This window comes from Leuresthes tenuis, unplaced genomic scaffold (genome assembly GCF_036924035.1).
Source record: "Leuresthes tenuis unplaced genomic scaffold, fLeuTen1.0.hap1 SCAF_24, whole genome shotgun sequence".
In the NCBI taxonomy this organism is placed as follows: Eukaryota; Metazoa; Chordata; class Actinopteri; order Atheriniformes; family Atherinopsidae; genus Leuresthes; species Leuresthes tenuis.
In genome coordinates, this window is record NW_027325378.1 from 19,029,450 (window position 1) to 19,047,371 (window position 17,922).

At 45.4% G+C, this 17,922-nt stretch overlaps 1 protein-coding gene across 6 annotated transcripts; it reads left to right on the forward strand.

Moving 5' to 3' along the window:
• The first annotated feature begins 1,421 nt into the window (after nucleotides 1–1,421).
• pfkpa (phosphofructokinase, platelet a) lies at nucleotides 1,422–17,699 on the forward strand. 6 transcript variants are annotated; one of them, XM_072378689.1, is made up of 23 exons: nucleotides 1,422–1,685; nucleotides 3,719–3,792; nucleotides 4,705–4,782; nucleotides 5,144–5,333; nucleotides 5,627–5,792; nucleotides 5,869–5,913; nucleotides 6,030–6,138; nucleotides 6,716–6,811; nucleotides 7,491–7,583; nucleotides 8,089–8,214; nucleotides 8,689–8,753; nucleotides 8,934–9,003; nucleotides 9,743–9,889; nucleotides 10,725–10,795; nucleotides 10,978–11,065; nucleotides 12,259–12,411; nucleotides 13,319–13,471; nucleotides 14,115–14,279; nucleotides 15,058–15,119; nucleotides 15,356–15,467; nucleotides 15,777–15,876; nucleotides 16,664–16,769; nucleotides 16,894–17,699. In XM_072378689.1, exons 1-23 carry the CDS (start codon nucleotides 1,592–1,594, stop codon nucleotides 17,048–17,050), a joined length of 2,520 nt encoding a protein of 839 aa, XP_072234790.1. In that variant the 5' UTR covers nucleotides 1,422–1,591; the 3' UTR covers nucleotides 17,051–17,699. The 6 variants fall into 6 exon arrangements, with proteins under 6 accessions (XP_072234790.1, XP_072234788.1, XP_072234787.1 ...); XM_072378687.1 differs by lacking the exons at nucleotides 6,716–6,811; nucleotides 13,319–13,471 and adding an exon at nucleotides 6,327–6,422; XM_072378686.1 differs by lacking the exon at nucleotides 13,319–13,471.
• Nucleotides 17,700–17,922: the final 223 nt, after the last annotated feature.

Sequence of the window (17,922 nt, forward strand, 5' to 3'; positions counted from 1 at the left end):
TGTGAGTCTTAGTATTTCAGTACATAACTATTTATCTTATCATTAGCAGATGGAGCAAAAATAATATATTCAACCCTTGATTTTTTTGGTCAAACTTGTAGTTTTATATAACAGCCACACGGGGGACACATTAAGCCAGAATCTAAATTCCCTCTCATTGCATCTTTTGTGTTTTCAGGGTGGATTTCCAGCAAAATTCTGCCTTGAAACTGATGCAAACATCTGCAAGGTGAGACCAATGAGTATGACAGATGTTGTCAGGCGGCAGCAGACTTCAGTGGTGGCCTCTGAACAGCTCAGCATTTGAAAAGCAGAGCAGAATCAAAGGGTTATCAGGGAGTCATTGCCATGAAAGAAATAACAACTGCCAAACTTGATATCAGAAAACAGACCAAGTGTTTCAACAAACTGAAGGAGGTAAAGACTGAACATTACAAACACATGTAATACGTAAAGCAGACTAGCAGAATAGCAGTTTTAGAAGCATTATACAGAAAGATTGCTCTGAATTATAATGAAAAATAATAAAATACTAGGACAGATCAATGAAGTAAGGCTTGTGGGCAGGAGGCCAATGAGTCAGGGCCCCTGGTCTTATTATATAAACTGATATAAATCCAAAGAAAGAAAAGAAAAGAAAAGAAAGGAAAATAAAATTGTGAGCCATTGAACACAGGAAACAAACAAAAAGAGATACTAAAGGGTCACAGTGAAACACAAAATCACCAGAATGGGACAACAAATAACTATAAAGAGATTTAAACCCCAAACAGAGACAAAAATAACAATGTGAGACACAGAGGGACCACTAAACAGCAGATATTAGATTAAATGTGCTCAAAACAAACTTAATGATGGAAAATGGCCACAAACCCCAAACTGGATTAAGAGTGTACATAAAATGGATGGGTGGACATCAAGTGGTACAAAGAAAAAAAAAGGTACAAAAACAACCACAAGGAGATGGAAAATGAATAGTGATACCATATGATGCAAACATCCTAAAGATGAGTCTTAGTCTGGGTTTCTTTTTTCAATGTATGAGTGGGGTTCTGGGACTACTATATGTAATGATAACAGTCTAGTAATGATAATAATAATAGAATGGGGTATTTATTTAGTTGCCACTTATCGTTTCCAGTGCAGCTACATCATAGTCTGTTTGTGTGTAACAACTGAGCTTGTGAAAGTGAGCTGCGATCCATCATTTCGAACTGATACTGCTAGAAATTCGAGAAAAAAGAAACTTCTACTCCTCAACGAACTAAGTCAGAACGACGCACGAACCTCTACTGATTGACCCACCTACACAAGTACTATCTTTCTGCTGATTGGTTTAACACGAGACTGAGGCCATAGTGCGAATATTTGATTGGCCCAATGTGATGTCAGTAACTGCCCACGCGCCGTCAATGCAAATGAGAGACTTTCTGCGGAAGAGGGAGAAGGAGAGCAGAGCGGGCATACCATAAGCAGAGGGGGCCGAAGACTGTTGCCCTTCATCATTTTAACACACAGTAACATCACTCCAAACCCCCTTTGGAATCTTTTTTTTTCAACCGAATTGGCTAAACACTGAACCGCTGTGAAAATGGCACAGACAGACAGTAAGAAAATATTCTTTGAGAACCTGTCGGGAGCGGGGAAAGCCATCGCGGTGCTGACAAGCGGAGGGGATGCGCAAGGTAAACTCACGTTCACTGATAGAATGTCAGAGATGTGTCGTAGTGTTTGTATGGACAGGCCCGTAGAGGGCGAAAATACACGTTTTCAGTAGTGTGATGCTGCTGTCTGCTAAGCAGTGAGACGTCCGTTTAGAACATAATATATCCGCAGCTTAGGGCAGCAGAGACATGTACAGTATAACTGTATTACTGTACATTCTGTTCAATTCACACAGGAAGCCGGGTAGTTAGCTAACATGCTAACTTCTCGCTAACTCGCTAACTGCATCATCATACTCGTCGACACTCCACGCCATCAGTTCAGATATGTCAAGGTCAAAATGCGCCTGGTTTTTCCTGTCAACACGATTCCATCTACCTAATGACAGACGGTCTTAGGTCAGCATTTAATTATCTGATATTTTCATGAAGAAGTAAGTGTCACGGAAGTGCAGGGATATGATGCATGTCAAAGTGTAGACCGCCGACAAGGAGGGTTGACACTTAGGAACATTGGGTTAAATATTGAAAGAGATTAGACCTGAGGTATAGGCAGCAGATAACGGGCCAGCGGTGGGATGCTGCATCCTGTGTACGTGATGAGCGGCACCCAGTCCGCTACGTCTCTTCTGGTCGGTTGTACGTCACAGAGGAACCCTGGTCATGTGCTCGTGACTCAATAGCGAATGTACATCAAGTACCACCGGAGACTGCTGCATTTTTGTGGGAATTAACAGCTCCGAATAAAAAAAATGCTGCTTTTTAAATTTTTTTTTTTGGTAACGCACTAAACACATTGACTATTACCTGCTTCTTCTTCTTTTTTATTATTCCAATGCTCCATCATTCATTTAATTCACAAAATATACCACAAAAGATAGGGTTTGAAGGTTTTTACTTGACTCCTGGTTATTTGATTGAGTGCTGCAGCTGTAAATATTCCAAATGAATACAAAACTGTTTTCAGCTCTTAATTCTGAGTGAGTTTCCTAACATGATGCCAATGATGTTCATTTTAGTCATTTACACCTGCCAAAGCTGAATCCCAAAAGGAGCGTATGTACTTTCCAGAGAAGTTTTCTCCAATCTTTGGAGTTTTGTTGCCATTTAGCTAGTAAAACACTATGGTTTAAACACACAGTTTTAACAACGCTGTTGCTGAATTAGGGAAAACCACCTGTTATAAACTGCAACATATGAAGGATTCAGGCGTAATTGGATGTAGTCCTAATGTTTCAACGTGTCTATAGTGTCCACCGTGGAAAAAAAAGCCTTAAAAAGTGGCCGACCTGTTTGCTGGTGGGTTTTTTGTGGGCTGCTTTGAAAAGGACAGTGAAGAAAACATACAGCACGCAGGAATAAGTCAATGGGAAGGCCCCCGGGGCACGGCAGCGAGGCTGCTGCATGCTCGACAGGAGCTGATCGCCAGTGTCAGAGGCCATTGTGTGGCCTTGGCCGGCGAAAATGTCAGTCATGCAGAATGAGGGACTTGGAAACTTTCAACAAGCGAAACGGAGGTTACTTTCCTTGCTCTGCTTCAGTGATTGAAACAGGCTGTGTGCATTTAGGCAGTTATATAACAAGACAAAAGGTCACGGGTTGCTAAACTGGGCAGTACTGTCTGTTCTTTTCTCATGATAATGTGATGTTTTGCTGCTTCCATATGTTAAAAAGAATAAGACATGGCAGGAAGACTAGTAACAACACCGCAAACAGTGCACCCGTTCTCTGAGAAAGCTGTTGCTTTAAAGTTCTTCCAGCCAGCCGAGTTCCTCTCGGCCTGCAGTGGGTGAAGCAGTGTCTCTTATCCCCGCTGCTGGTGTTCAGAGTCTCAGCTAATGAGATCGCTTGGACCGACTGCAGAGTAACTGAGTGGCTCTTAAGGAGACGTGGGAAATCTTTTGACCAAAAATGGCAGGGTAAAGGAGACAAAAAGCCACAGACAGACAGATAGCCTGTGATTAAACACCCTAGTCTCACACAACTTTTTAGCCGGCACATCACTGCATTGTTTTGCACAAAAGCTGCTTTATTTATTTACTTTTTTTCCCCAGGAATGAATGCTGCTGTACGTGCTGTGGTTCGAATGGGGCTATACGTGGGTGCAAAAGTTTATTTTATTCATGAGGTGAGCCTATACCTTCATATTTGTTTATGTGATACATGCAAATACTTTTCTGCAGTCTGTCCCGTCGTCTGCTGACTACAGCTGCTGGCTCCTGCAGAGGGTCGCTGGGTTCTGTCCCAGCTGAACCGGGCTGATCCTGCACCCGGGACATGTTGCCAGGGCTAACGCAGAGAGTCAGACAGCCATGCACGCTCACACTCACGTCCTGCTTAGAATCACTAATTAACCTCGCATGCATGACTGTGGGAGAAAGCCGGGGCACCCACAGAAAAAGCCACGCATGCATGCATTGCTACACGTTCTTGCAAGAAGGTGACAGCGCTAATCATGGCGCTGCGCTAACCCCAACACGGTGCCCCCTGTAACTGATTTAAGGGAACTGAGTTTAACTTTGACATGTAAAAGTGAAGCCGGATCATTCCTGTTTAATGTTTTAACCAGATTTTAGTATGACACGAATAAAGGTATGGGACTTGAGTTGCATACTCACAACAGAAGCATCCCGACCTGCAGGAATGCTCATAGTCACACAGCAGATGCTCGATGAGCTTTGTGAAGCAAGCGCTGCTCCCTGCTTGCTCCCGCTGCGATCCCAGCACATCTGTGTTTGTGTTGGTGTCTTCTTACATAAGCAAAATGAGGTTTTAGCAGATGCCTCACATGAACCCCCCCCCCCCCCCCCCCCCCCCCGCTCAGGCAGCAAAGTGCCCCCGCACACGACTGCAAGTCGCAGACTACGAACGGACTGACTTTAAACTGTTGATGATCCTTTTATCCAGAGCGATGCTGGCCTGATGGGCCACTTGCAGAGAACACTGAGTTCATCCCAGCCTAATGTTGTTTTAAGTGTTTGTTTGCTAATCTCTGGTATTTGTCGTCTAAGAAGCTTATTCTTCCTTTTTTTTTTATCAGGGATACCAGGGTATGGTTGATGGTGGGGAGAACATAAGGGAAGCCAAATGGGAAAGTGTGTCTAGCATGCTACAAGTGGTGAGTAATTACCGTGAGAAGCATTTCCATCTCTGATACGTTACTAAGAGTAAGAGTAATACTCTTTTAGCACTTCAACAGTTGCTCTCTCAGCTGGGGATTCGGTCTTGTGATTAAACGGTTTTAAAAAGAAAATGCAAGTGTTTTTAGTTCTTTAAACTATCAAATGTGAACAGGCCTTCATCGCAGTTATCTTGCAGAAGGCAGTGCGTAAGTCATGTGAGATTAAAGATAATGCTGCTGTTTTTTTTTTAAAGGTATCCTCTCCTGATGTCCCAGCACAGAGTGTTGGTTCTTGGTTTAAAAAAAAAATGAATGTATTTGCAGCACTTGGTGACTCTCGGTGCTGTGTTGTCCTCAGGGTGGGACCGTGATCGGCAGCGCCCGCTGCAAAGAGTTCCGCTCCCACGAGGGGCGCCTGAAGGCTGCTCACAACCTGGTGCAGCGCGGCATCACCAACCTGTGTGTGATCGGTGGAGACGGCAGCCTGACCGGAGCCAACCTCTTCAGGGAGGAGTGGAGCGGACTGCTGGGAGAGCTGGTCGAGCAAGGTAGCGGAGAAACGCAACTCTGGCCTCTGCTGTTTGACTCTGGTGCTGTTTTCCAGATTAACAGAGAGTAATTCTTATATAACAGCATTTAAGTGCCATGCTGGGCATAGTGGGAATAATCTTAAGCACACAAAAACAGTTCCTGCAGTGAATTACTGTTTAGATTTGTGCCTTAACTCAGCGGCTTCCATTGTTTCCAGTCCTGTAATGTTATGGCAACAAGCTGTGTGGAGAAGCCTTCATATTCAATGGAAAACACACGAGCTTAACCCCAAACCTCCTCAACATTTCAGGAGTGATCGAAGCCGACGCGGTTCAGAAGTACTCGGCCCTTCACATCGTGGGGATGGTGGGCTCCATCGATAACGACTTCTGTGGGACTGACATGACGATCGGCACCGACTCCGCTTTGCACAGAATCATCGAGGTAGTGGACGCCATTATGACGACTGCACAGAGGTGAGAGGGAGGACTTAGCCACGCTTAAATCTCTGTCTGCCCCGTGCTCAGCTAGCTTTACTTTGTTGTCTTTCAGCCACCAGAGGACATTTGTGCTGGAGGTCATGGGCAGACACTGTGGGTGAGAATGCAAGAACCTCGGAGCGGATCCAAAAGTCTTCATGTCTAAAGGCAGAGACAGAGACCATTATCACATCTGTTTGATGTCTAAGTGTTTTGTTTTGTGTGTCATCGTAGCTACCTGGCGCTGGTGAGCGCGCTGGCTTGCGGGGCAGATTGGGTGTTGATCCCTGAAATGCCTCCAGAGGACGGCTGGGAGGAGAAGATGTGTCAGAAACTGTCCGCGGTAACTCAGTCCGATTTGTTCCGTCACTTCAAATCCCAACACCATACCAAAGTCCACCATGTGTAATGTTTTCTTTAACTTCTTCTGTGCTGTTTTTCTCCAAAGAGGAAATTAAGTTCAGACTGATGTGAGGAATGTTTCACTGTGGTTTTTCTGCTTTGAAAACATGACAATGTTCTATGATTCAGACCCGTTCCAGGGGCACAAGGCTGAACATAATCATAGTTGCAGAGGGAGCCATTGACAGGCATGGGAAACCAATAACTTCTAGTTTTGTCAAGGATGTGAGTATCTTAGTGTGAAGAAAGGGGAAGCCAGAAGCACGGAGAGCCGCCTGATGGAAACCAGCCTCACGAGCCAGGGTTGTTATCCAGTAGTAATGTCGCTGGCAAGCGACGATAAAGGCGGGGAATTAGGAGCGCGCCCGGGCTGCTGCGTCAGCTCGCCTTCTGTTGTGACGGAGCCCGTCCTGGGCTCCCAGGCTGTCAGCATCATCTGGCCCCCGTGCTTCTGAAAGCCCACGTCACAGCCACACTCTCAGTTTTTCTGTCATGTTGTCTCTCCACCACGCCCTTAGAACCGCGCAGGGATGAAAAGGCTGAATATCATAATTATAGCCGAAGGGGCGATTGATCGTAACAACAAAGCCATTACCACTGACTATGTTAAGAATGTAAGTACAGATCTGTGTGTGACAAGCCCCCAGCCTCCTGTATGACTTCTACTACTGTACTGCTGCCCTGGTGTGGCTTTGACTCTGTTGCTGTGTTTCTGAAACGCTCTATCAGGCACACTCGCTAGTTTGGTAAGCCGGCTTTCACGGTACTGTACTCTTAACATGCTGTAGGACCTCCTCGCTAAATTTTTTTATTTATTTGTCAAACCAAATTTTATTTTGCTTCACACATAGTTTTTTTTTTACACTCACTGTAAATTTGCTGAGAGAGATCCTCGAACTAACAGTTTCTTTTGTTTTTTTTTAATTCATCGGACATTTTATCCTTTAAAACGTATCTTTCATGCCCTTTCTGCCTGGGATCCTCTGTGGGCTACAAGCTCTCTGCTAACATGACTGAAAAATTAGAATGGCTTGCTTGTGCTTTGCTGTTTCCCCTTCTCTTCAGCTTTTATATTGCGTTTGTGATCCACTGTGTGACGTGTGTGCTTGTCCTTTTTTTGTTTTTCTTTTTCGTCTTGTACATTTTGTCAACACGGAGAGCTGCAAGTTTACGTTTAGTTGTGTGTCAGAGATGCATTCACGTTGTTTTTGCACGTTTCGATGTGAGCGATCGCATTTGCGGAGAAACTCTTGCAAGAGTAAAAATGCAAAACCCTTCCTTTTATCCTCGTAGCTTGTTGTCAAATGCCTGGGTTTCGACACACGAGTGACAATCTTGGGGCATGTGCAGAGAGGCGGGACCCCGTCTGCCTTCGATCGCATATTGGTAGGTACATCAAGTGGGTTAGTCGACTATATTTGACATTGGTTGGATGCACACCTTCTAACAATATTTTTGTATTTCACGATAGAAACATGTTGCAAGTAGCTTGCGGCCCCCTAATGAAAGGATCTGATTGTTAATATCTGATTTATTTAATGTGCTTAACCCTTATATTCACAGGTATGTAAATTGTGACCTTTGTTTGGAGTGGTAGTAGTTCCCCAGAGCCTGTGTGTGTGTGCGTGTGTGTGTGTCTGAGGCGAGCCTGCCTCAGGTTTTATGTTAAGCACATTAACAGATTAATGGCTCAGCTCGTGAAGGGATGCACACACAGATCCTTTCATGTTAACTACAAACCAAGGCAAAAGAATGCAAAAGGTGGCAGAATGAGAAAGAGAAAAAGAATCCAAATGATTGAAATGAAAAGGAAAGATTGTGTTGGTGAACATGAGTGAGCTGGAGGGACAGAGGCACTTTTATCTGTGTGTGTGTTTGTCGGCTCACGCAGGCCAGCCGTATGGGCGTGGAGGCCGTTCTTGCCCTTCTGGAGACCACAGCCAACACGCCGGCCTGTGTGGTCTCACTGTGCGGGAACCAGTCGGTGCGCCTGCCTCTGATGGAGTGCGTACAGATGGTAAGTGCAGGGAATCGGTCCAAATAAAAAAAAACACTCACACAAAAGTACAGAAGCTGGAGAGTAAGAGGCAGTCAGCGGGGACAACGAGTTTAAGAGACGATGCACAGCACAGCCAAACAGGGCTCAGAGTGGGACTAATGTGCGCCAGAGAGCAGCATTGTTAGAGGTTAATGATCATCTGAAGCTTTTGGAATGGCCGTCAATGTCTGCCAGCGATGATGTAAGAGTAAGGCATCTCCATAGAAACGCACAAATGAGCTTTGTTGCCTGTCATGTTTGGAATTTGATAGATGTCAGGGGGAAGATTTCGCTGGTGTTCCACTACAGGTCAGAACAGGGTTTGTCCAACAGGCAGCGATCGTCACACTTCAAACAGACGCTTCAAAAATGACCCTTTTTGCATGTAGCTGTTTGGATTTAGCGGATATAAATTGAGCAGCAACTGTTAAAATCCTTCTTTTTTTTCCTCAGACTCAAGAAGTCCAGAAGGCTATGGACCAGAAGCGCTTCGAGGAGGCCGTAAAGCTCCGGGGCAGGTACGAACCAGTTCATGCAGCAAAGCATTCAACTCCCTTAAGCTCAGGACAGGACAGTCATTTTGATGTTTCTGGACAGCTGTTGCAGGGGACTGGCACTGTCCTGTTTTAGTTTGCTGTTTAAACCCAAAGGTTTGAGGAGCAATCTGTTTATCTAAACTGTCGGCGGTTGTTTTGCAGGAGCTTTGAAAACAACTTGAGGACGTACAAACTGCTGGCTCATCGTAAACCAGAATCTGAACTGCCAACGGTAGGTCCAACACACGCGAGAAGGGAGGGCCACACACACCCTGCACTCCATGCCTGGAAAGCAGGTTGTTTCCAGCGAGTGAAATGGGCCTTCCCTCACACATGAAACATTTTATTTCTCTGTCCTGAGGTTATAGCTCCAAATATGGACCCAGCTACGGCAGACTTAATGGGCCCTGCCGCTGCTATTTTCAGATATTCTGAGGCCCAATCAATAAAGGATTCCTATTAAAAAGTGGGTTGGCCAGACTCTAATGTGAGCCTATAATGCCAGCTGATTCGTTAGAAATATTTAGCTTCTTTCACCGGCTTGCTGAAAACCTATAAATGCAGTCAGGGTAGTTGAGGTGGATTAGTCCTGGTCTGCTGTGCAGTGATATCAGATGACACCCGACTCCCCCGCTGAGAGATGACTTGTTCAACCCTGCCAGGGGCTCCTTCAGACTGATGGTTATTGAGGTGTTGAGGCAGCGTGGCAGACTCCATGCTGTGGCGCTCGCCTCAGGGTTTGGCTCCCCCTGCATTCGTAATGATGGCCTCTATAAGCCCAGCATGCCGCTGAGAGAACACCAGAAGACATGTATCGATTCCCTCTGTAGGCCAAGACAACTGTCCTCCCAAGGCACAGTGTGCTACTTATTTAGTGAGATTAGTTAAGCTGCAATTAGAAAGATTAAACTGCCACATTGATGTCAGATTTGCTTGCAGTGCATGTGTAACTGTGTATTTTAAACCCACAGAGCAACTTCAATGTGGCGGTGCTGAACGTCGGCGCCCCCGCTGCGGGCATGAATGCAGCTGTCCGTTCGGCCGTCAGGGTGGGAATCTCTGAGGGCCACAAAATGTTTGCCGTTAACGATGGTTTTGAAGGATTCTACAAAGGACAGGTGAGCACTGTGGCGCCGGTAGACCCAGGAAGCTTAATAAACATATTCTGTGCACGACTTGCTTTTTTCTTATCAATAACGCAGAGATAATTAACTTAACTCGATGAGTCAGACGGTGTACAATCACTGCTAGCGTCCCCACTGAAGAATAATCAGGGAAACCCAGGGGATAATCTGCACAGATTAATGTAAACCCATTTCCCACACTGACTCCCTTTGCTGCTGTGCTCAGCCTCAGTGGGTGCAGTACCATGATGAACCAATAGATGGCAACAGAAATGAGTTGAATATGGCCGGAGCAGACAGTAAAGCACAGCTGGAATGGTTTTGAATGATTCTCACCTCCTCTCCTCACCAGAAAACAGAGGGAGACTGGGTTTTGGATGAAGGCAAATGCCTGTGTTGTCTGGCAGTGATAAACCTGCTTCAGTGTGTAACCTGAGTTTAACCTACTTCTTTGTTCCATTTCTGGTTGAACCGGTTCCACTTTCCTTCTGCTGGTTGTTTCAGTGAGAAACCTGAAAAAAATGCTCCAGTACACAGGAATGAGTTGTCTCATTATGAGGACAGCACATAGCAAATGAGCCTCTCTGGTGTCGCCGGTTAGTTGAATATTACGTGTGAGCTCTGACCAGATAACAGCTGACCATAAGAGGATCATTCCAGAGGGAGAAATGGGCCTGTGTGACTCAGCGATAGCATTCTCTGGTTTCCTTGTTTTCAACTGGAGACGATACTCCCGTCACTTTCTGTAAAAAAAATGTCCGATTGTTAGAAAACCAACAGTTAGTTATAGCTACATGAGATAAGTAAGAATGTTTGTGTCTCCTTCCAGATTAAGGAGATTAAATGGGGTGATGTTGGAGGATGGACGGGACAGGGTGGCTCCCTGTTGGGAACCAAAAGGTAAAAGTGTAATCTACTGAGCCTTTTTTTGTTTGCTTTGTTTTGGGGATTAATATTGGTCAAAGTGTGTGATAAAAATGATGGAGCTTAGCTTACTGCTGCTGAGTTATGCTTCACTGAACACATTCACAGCTGTTTGATTCTGTAAATATGCCCATGATGTTTTTATTTCTCCTCCCTAGAACACTTCCTGCAAAACATGTTGATAAAATTGCTGAGCAGATGCGAAAGCACAATATAAATGCACTGCTGGTTATTGGTGGATTTGAGGTATGTTTAAATGCCCTTTGACTGTGTTAGCTTCAGTTTAGCTGATGATGCTTTTCTCTTAGATTTTTGTCTCCAAGCTTATGAGCTCCTTAATGACTGATATTCATGACTTAACCGACATTGTTATCATTCAAACATTCTGCTTTACACATAATGTCAGATAGACATGTGCTGCACATCACAGTTAACAGTGGAGCGTTAATGTTCTCCATCAGTCCGACCTCATTTCATGCCAGCACAGTATGGTTCATGTGCATATAACCATGGCTCGGAGTCAATCCTCCGCCTCACACAGGGACAACAGAGCTAAAGTTTAAAGAAATGCAACATGAAGTTGGTTCACTTTTCATTTTAATCGTACAAACTGCGTTTTTAAGGAAGGTTGTGGTTTCTTAAATGCAACAACAACCAAATTCTGTCATTTCTTATTTGTGTGAAGCCTTATGTGACGAATGGAATTCTAAAGGAAATCATTTTCAGGGCCTTAGGTTCACCAGCTCCTTTGTAGTAACAAAGAAACGTACGTATGGAATTCGATGCAAGCAACATGCTCAAAAACGCTGTTGAGAGACAGAGTAATCCTGGAGGATTCAGCAGATTAAATGGTGTCATGTGAGGGTGTCAGGATTGGGTGTAAAAGGATCATCCACCAAAGGCTAAGTCTTTCGTGTGTTTTTTATTAGAGCAGTGAGAAAAGGTCTCAGTGTGTAAAGGCTGGAAACAACTGTTTTTTTTGTTTTTTTTTAGTGACACCTTAGAGCACGTGCCAACTTTTCCGGAAACGTGGTTTGTATCGCGAGGACAAAGGATCCTCGACTTATTTAGATAAAAAGTGAACCAACGGAATTGTAGAGGAGGTGACGATTTTGTTTCTCATTGAAGACAGAGAACACCTGCTTTTTCTCCAGCCATTTCACGCAGTCCTGTTTAGATGCTCACCAGCTTTAATCTTCCTGTGATGTATGCAAGTAAAGGAGTTTTCCTGTGTATATATGAGTGTGTTTTTGGGGGTGAATGTGGAGTGGTACCTGTCTGTTTCGCTGCTGTCCGTTGTGATAGACCCGGCTCCTCCCCTTGGCACTCTTCACTTATGCCTTTCCCCTTCTTGTGGCAAGTAGCACCTCTCAAGCAAAGCAACCTGCCAAAGTTCCACCCTTGCAGACACTACTAAAGCCCTTGGCTCTGCCCTGCAGGCCCTCCTGTCACTGCTGGAATTGTTAACGGCTCGTGGGAAATATGACGAGTTCTGTGTGCCCATGGTCATGGTTCCAGCCACTGTCTCCAACAATGTGCCTGGCACAGATCTCAGCATTGGCGCTGACACGGCTCTGAACGCCATCACTACTGTAAGTGATGGGGCCTGGCGGCAAGATTTAGATGACCTCAGCAGCACAAAGATGCAACACACACACACACACACACACACACACACACAAGCAGACAAGCATGAAATCCACAAACCTGCTTCCAGAGAAAAAGCCAGTCTTTTACACTGCGTTTCGGCTGGTGAAAGCTGAGCTGCACAGTCACGTCCCTCCCTTCCCGAACAGGTGAGTAAGCAAGTGACAACATGGTGGCATGCTTTGAGGTGCGTCGTTACCGCCATGTTTGCTCTGCCTGCCTCTCCCCTTTCACTGTGTGTGTCCTCCCACCTCTAAAACCTGAAGATAAGAGCCGGATGTTGTGTAGTTCATACATCTACAGAGTCCAGCCTAACATGCGCTGGATGTAAAAATCAGAGAAACAAATTTAAACACCATGAAATGTGAGATTGAGCCTTAGCCTCGTCATCATCTTCTTTATTTCCTCATCCTCCTGCTGTGTATGCAGCTACTGCTGCTTGTCTTGCCCGCAGCGCATAAAGCCTCCCGCAGCTCATATAGCCGTCATGTGGTTGCTCCATGCCGTGTCACTGCGTTGAGTTGCTGAGGCACACAGACACAGATCTTTGTCTCGTCTCTCCCAGTCTGTCGTTCCCTCTCTCTTCTTTCTGTGCTGTCTCCAGTTGTCCTCCCCTTCCTCCTTCCATCCTCCCCAGTTTCCCCTCTTCACTGTCTCCTGCTCCACTCTGTTCACATCCCCCTCCTCCTGTTCCTCTCTGCCAAAGGGAAGCCACAGCGGCTATCACACGGAAAAAGCCGGAATGTCAGGATACGCTCCCACAAGCTGAGAGAGATTCACCCCTCTCTTAGTGGCCGGCCCTTCTCGAGTGGCTCTAACGCTATTTTTTTTTTTTATGCACCGACGCTTCAGGCGCTTGAATGTCTGCTGCAGCTGTATGAGGCTCGTGCTACCTTTGAGGAGTTTTGCATCCCGATGTGTATGCTGCCTGCCACCATAAGTAACAATGTACCGGGCACAAACCTAAGTATTGGGGCAGACACGGCCCTCAATGCTATCGTGGAGGTAAGGCAGTTCGAACCGCCACAGATACGGCTTAAGATGCTTGTCAAAAAGGTCAAAAAAGTTCAAGTTAAATAGTCAGATATAGTGCAACATGAAGATTTCCTCTATGTAATAAATATGCACTTCAATCTTAACTGCAGTCTAACCCTACACAGATTCAACTTTTACTACTGTTGTAGTTTCTGGAGCAGCAGTCACCTGATATGCATGGGATTATCAGCACTGGGCTGTCAGAATAAAGATTCACTCCAGCTGGGGATAGATAGATAGATAGATAGATAGATAGATAGATAGATAGATAGATTCTCCACCTATGAGTTTGAATTAGAACATTTGCATTTGATGTGTTCTCTTATCCTTTGCAGAACTCCAGTCAGTCCATGAAAGCAGCATTTAGCCTCAATCTGTGACTCTTTAAATGACCAGCATGCTGATTTGCTGTTGTTTTCCCATGTGGGATATCTTATGCTAACAGTGCGAGTGCTTATCACCACACTCGTGATCCCGCTGGTTGCTTTTCTTACCACTCTCTGAGCCAGCGTGCTCAACAGGAACTAAGACATACAGTACTGCATACACAGAGCTGAATCCTTGAGCTAGTTTTACCATTTCCTGACTTTGTGGGCTGGTGTGCATGTGTTAGACCTGTGACCGCATCAAGCAGTCAGCCAGCGGGACGAAGAGACGCGTGTTCATCATTGAGACCATGGGTGGATACTGCGGGTACCTGGCTACCGTCGGAGGCCTGGCCGCAGGGGCGGACGCAGCTTACATCTACGAGGAGCCGTTTGACATCAGAGAACTGCAGGTAACGCAAAGACAGACTGTAAGCACTGATCAGCCAGAATATTAGGATCACCCATTTGTGAGGGCATAGACCCGATTTGAGCGATGCTTTGCCAGGGTATCCGGCATCATATGGCCAGAAGCAGCTCTTTTAAGTCCTGTGAGTTGCAATATGAAACCGTCATGGATTGGACTTTTTTGTCTTGCACATCTCGCAGTCTAATTGGACTGAAGTCTGGAGAACTGGTGGCCAAGTCAACAACTCAAACTTACTTTCCTTAAGTCATTCTTAAACCATTTCTGCACAATGGCAGGGTGCGTTATCCAGCTTAAAGAGGCCACTGCCAGCAGGGAATACTGCTCCAAGAGGTGTCCTTTCTCAGCAGTAATGTTAATGGAGGTGGCATGAAGCAAAGTGTCATCCACCTGATGGCAGGACCAAAGGTGTCCCCGGTGGACGTTGAACAAAGCAGCACACAGCCCACACCCATAGTGCATCTTCGTGTTGTGTCTTACCCGCAAGTTCACACAAAAATGGGATTCATCAGACCAGGCCAGCTAACGTCTATCCAATCCATACACGTTCCCTTTTTCTGCTTCCAGCACATAAGCTTTGAGAAACTTTGTTCCTCGTGCTAACACATCCCACCCACTGACAGATGCCAGTCTAACCAGATAATCAGAGTTTTTCCCGTCACCTTGCTGATCAGTGTGAATTAATGCAGACTCAGACCCTACAGGTCAGTTAGTGCCACCTGCTGGTTAGCTGTTCTCACTCACACACCATTTCTTCCTCGCAGGCTAATGTTGAACATCTGACAGAGAAAATGAAGACCAGCATTCAAAGAGGACTGGTCCTCAGGTGAGAAAATGCCAGAGCTGCAATCTCCTGGTGAGAATGACATTTTTCCAGCCGTCAGTAGTTACCTTAAGCCGCTTGTTCTTATATAGTAAACAGATTCTGTGATGTCAACAGTTCAACAGCTGACATTTTGCAGAGCCGCACTCGTGATTACGTCCGTAAAACACGAGCCTGAACAGCAAAACGTGTTGTAAATGTGCCCCCAGTGACGCCTTATGTAACGTACGTGTGTGCAGGAACGAGAACAGCAACGAGAACTACACAACAGACTTCATTTATCAGCTGTACACAGAGGAGGGGAAGGGAGTGTTTGACTGCAGGAAGAATGTCCTGGGACACATGCAGCAGGTACTGCACGCCGGTTTCTCATTTCAAACAAATCTGGAAGTTAGCAGTGTCAACAAACTCTCCCGACTGGGGAAGATTTAACAAACAAATGACCTATATTTGTGTTCAAAACATATACCCAGCTTATATGCGTGGTCTAGGTTAGATTTTCTTTCTGTGTGTCTTAAGTTCAGAAAGCTGGACACATGAAACTTTAAGTAATGGAAGATATGAAGAAGATCTGAAAGGGTTTTAAAGATAACAACCAACCACATCAAGAATGCCTGTTGAAATATGACACAAAGCTTTGGCTCCCCGTTCTTTTGAAAGGGAGGAGCGCCATCCCCGTTCGACCGGAACTTCGGGACCAAGATCTCAGCCAAGGCGATGCAGTGGCTTTCCCAGAAGCTGGAGGAGACGTTCAGACGAGGTATGGTTGGTGTTCCCACTGAGCTGTGGTGCCGTAGTGGATCCTCCCTCCCTGCAGAGACGTGGCCGTTGTGATGAGGCAGATCTGTCATGGAGTCACTCTGTGTGACATTTTTTCTCCTCTCTGAGGATGTTAATTGCTGATCATTTACACTCGTCAATGTAACAGTTTAGTGAGAAGAAATTTAATGATTTTAACAGCTGTGAGTGATGATTGATGAGAAAGGCCTCAATTAAAGTTAAAACTCCTTTCTTTTTTATCTGTCTTGTTTCCCTTACATATGGATGACATAAGATGAAGGTAAATCTTTTCTTTTTTTTTTCTGCTGGCTCCATGACCATGTTTCTATGTAGCTCCATGTCCCTGTGTGTCATTTTGTGCCATATATCCTATCGAAGCACTCACCCTGTCCCGGTCCATGTGGGGTACAGCCTTATCTTACACATTTATCAGCAGCCTCCACACAGTACTAAAACCAGCTTAATGTGTGGAAAGATACAGTCACGAGCTGGCTGGATAAAACCTTTATTTTTGCTGCTTTGCCCCACATTTTCTTGTTTGTCTTCGGTGCTTTAGGTTGCTTTAGTTGCTTCTTAGTACTAGTTATGATTCTTTGTCATGATTCTATGTTCTGTGTCATCATCTAGCTAGTGAACATGAACATCACCACTCTTTACACACTCGCCACCCCCACTGGCACTACATAATGTTAAGCCTGTCTTCATTGTTTGCAATTGGAAGTGCCTTCCTGCTTTTCCACCTCTGAATGCTACGACGTTTCCTGCAGGCCGAGTGTTTGCCAACACAGAGGACTCCTGCTGTCTGCTGGGGATGCGCGCCAGGGCTCTGGTCTTCCAACCTGTTGTGCAGCTGAGGGAGGAGACTGACTTTATGTACGTACCACAGCAACTGATCCAAAAGGGGCGCCCAGGGATCAGTTTACTCAGGACAGGGAGAACAGTGTTGCCTTTAAAAACGCTTCCATCATGTCTACCGTGTTTCTTTGTCTGTCTGCAGTCACAGGATCCCCAAAGAGCAGTGGTGGCTGAAGCTTCGTCCTCTGATGAAGATCTTGGCCAAGTACAAGACGAGCTACGACGTGTCTGACTCGGGACAGCTGGAGCACGTCATACACACCCGACCCAAAGAGTCGGACGCTTCGGTAGCCATGTGAAGGTGTCCTGCAAACTCCAGTCTGTGTGTGAGGCGTCAGCCCGTGTGTTCTAAAAGAGCTGCAGCGAGCAGCCCTAACTGTTAGGCAACATAACCGTGTTGATTTGCTGTCCTTATCCTCAGTGTCACTCCTCACTGTTCTGTCCTGAAATTATGACTCATGAACTGTAACCTTCCCCCTGAAGTCACTCCTGTAATGAAACACACACACAGCTGTGCTGCCATGCATCTGTGTTCCCTCGTTGTCCTGGATGTTTTCGTGTTTGTTGTTTTTAAATTGCACTTTCTCTGTCTCAAGTTGCGAAGACATGCTCTGATTGCAGAGCTGCACAAGGGCAGAGTAGAAACTGTATCTGCAGTAAAGAGTGTGTATGTCTGCCTTGCATGAGTGTGAGGTTCAGCATATTTATATAAAACTGATGCAACATAGTTCCACTGCTGCAAGTCATAAGAACTGCGTGCTGTGCTTTCCACTGAAAAGTAATATTTATCTTTTTAACGTTGTTTATTTTTGCTTGTAAACATGGATATAATAATAACCGTGCTGTAGGCACTGCTGTACCGAGTAGCTGTCTGTCACTGCACCAGCGAGTTAGACGTGTACGAGACCAAGGTTTACCACAGAATAAAATCAGACTAGAGAAGTGTAACCAAGGAGTTGTCTTTCTTCTTTTGTAAAAATGATGTTGTCACTCCATTAACACAACGTTTGAGCGGATGTTGGACTAACAATGCAATATTTGGAAGGTTTACTAAAGCTGTGTACTGGGAAAAAAACGCTGCAACATGTAAAAATGCCAACAAAGAAATACAAACCAACTAGTAAATTATGCGAAGCGGCAACAAAGACGGAGGAACAAAATAAACACTCCC